The sequence below is a fragment of the Hesperophylax consimilis genome, chromosome 21 (assembly GCF_061612785.1).
Source record: "Hesperophylax consimilis isolate HC1 chromosome 21, BYU_Hcon_1.0, whole genome shotgun sequence".
Lineage (NCBI taxonomy): Eukaryota > Metazoa > Arthropoda > Insecta > Trichoptera > Limnephilidae > Hesperophylax > Hesperophylax consimilis.
Genome location: NC_142856.1, coordinates 26954080 through 26956196, shown reverse-complemented (window position 1 = coordinate 26956196; position 2117 = coordinate 26954080). Strand labels below are relative to the sequence as shown.

Genomic DNA, 2117 nt, shown 5'->3' with positions numbered 1-2117 from the left:
CATTTTATTATTGTAAGTGTGCCCTTCGACTTATTCCACATTCGCGAGAGCGGTACATTGAGTAGGACATATGAAACATCAAAATTATTTATGAAACAAAGATTACTTAGTGTAAAATATGTTAAAATTGTAAAATGTGAATGAATATAAAAGAGACATGATAGTGCTATATAATAATGGAGGTATTGCGCTGTAAACAAAAATATTAAGTAAATTTCTATGAAACAAACGAGTGAACAAGGGTACAGGATAGTGAGAGAGAGTTGGCATCGATAGCAGCAGTAACGAGTGTGTTGTAGAAGTCACATATTCTGTTGATCATGAGTCCTAATTCTGTTAAGGTCTCCCTCACGACGAATGGTGATCACTCGAGAGAGATCATTCCTTTTTGCCAGGATACTGCCATTCCGCACCCATACGTATTTGTAGCCATTTTCTTTTCCGGCGGCACGTGTTTTTCCAAAAAGTATTTTATTTTTTATTGTCAGGTGCTCGTTAACATAAAAGTTAGTGGTGGGAGCGCCAAGTCCTAGTAGGTCTGTTGTGAGGCCGCGGCGAGTCCTTACCGCAGCGATGACGTCATCACGGAGACGCTTTGTCGTAAGCTGGACGACTATGTTGCGTGGACGGTTGGAAGGCGACGAGTGACCGCGAGCGACGCGGTGCACCGCCACCACAGCGCCACTTGGAAGCGGGACGTTAATAATGGACCCCATTCTCTCCAGTAATGTTAAAAGATTTTCACCTTTTGCCTCGGGAATGCCGTGAATGTCTAGGTTACACACTCTGCTACGCTGCTCCATTTCATCCTGAGCGTCTCTGATTGATTCCATTTCCTGTCTTAGGCTGGCATTTTCTTCCTGGAGAACAGTTACACATCCCATAATTTTGGTGTACTGGTCCTTCCACTCATTTGACAGCGCGTCCAATTTTTGATGAATGGCCTCAACTGCGAGTTTACTTTCAGTACGCATCGTTTCGAGTTTCGACTCAAAGAAGTTGATAAGGGAGTCTGTGTCAATGTTTATTATTGACTGGTGCGTTGCCGACGGTGAGTCCATGGGGCCAGATTCAGTCAATAGAGGTGATGATGGTGTTTTCTTCAAACTGCAAACCTTGCTGCGAGATTTAGACATTTTGGTTAGTTAATGTTTTTCTAAAGCCAAAATGTGCAAATAAAAAAATAAAAAATAAAAATATTTTTTTAATGCCAGTAGGATTCGAACTGAGGTTCTCTGAAACTCAACAAAGAAATGGCGAGCTCAATTTGTATTGGGGTGAAATATTTTAGTAATAATAGCGTTAGCACTAGGATTATTTAGAATGGCGTAGAGAAAAAAAAAAGTTAATTTTTGGAATCTGTGTGGGATTCGAACTGATGTTCTTCCAATCTCGGTGCGGATTTAGCGGGCGCTCTAACCACTGGGCCAAACTCCGCCTGTGATGTACCGTGAAATATTTGTATATTAATCGACTTAGCACAGGTATGTTTTTATTTTTGTTAAGTGAATGTTTATTTCGGCGACAACACTAAACTGTCACTTCACAGAACTTGAACTAATCACTTCAAATAAGAATAAGTGCGACCGTTTAGACTTAGCTAACGTAGCTTGTTCGCTTTACTGTTCTGCAGGAAATCATTTACCGATAAATTGATTAATTATTATGTATTGTGGAATCTGAATTCGGGTGATTTTTGAAGAGCAGTTTTTTGACGTGCGTTCTGTTGGAAAACTGTTACTTACTGTTAAAACTAATGTAAAATATCTAGGTGTAATTATAGATAGTAACATAAAGTGGAAATTACAAATCAATGCAATAGTAGAAAGGTTAAGAAAATTATTGTACATTTTTCTTAGAATACGAAACATACTAAATTTTAAATTATTAAGAACCATCTATTTTTCACTAATTCAATCAGTATTACAATACGGAATTGTTGGTTGGGGTGGAGCATTCAAAACTTCTCTCTTACCTTTAGAAATAATCCAAAGAATATTAGTAAAAATAATTTTGAAAAAACCGTATGATTACCCCACAATTAGATTATTTCAAGAATTTAAAGTCCCTTCACTTCATGTTATTTATAAAAAAATAACTCTTTTTCAAATACATAA

The 2117-nt window shown here is 37.6% G+C and overlaps 1 protein-coding gene across 1 annotated transcript; it reads right to left on the bottom strand.

Annotated features, from left to right (window-relative positions):
• Window positions 1-302: 302 nt before the first annotated feature.
• On the bottom strand, window positions 303-1136 carry LOC149413815 (uncharacterized). The gene has a single exon (XM_089644472.1). The coding sequence runs from the start codon at window positions 1134-1136 to the stop codon at window positions 303-305; it is 834 nt and encodes a 277-aa protein (XP_089500598.1).
• Window positions 1137-2117: the final 981 nt, after the last annotated feature.

Coding starts and splice junctions, on each gene's coding strand:
- LOC149413815 (XM_089644472.1), bottom strand. CDS start 1,136: ATGTCTAAATCTCGCAGCAAGGTTTGCAGTTTGAAGAAAACACCATCA.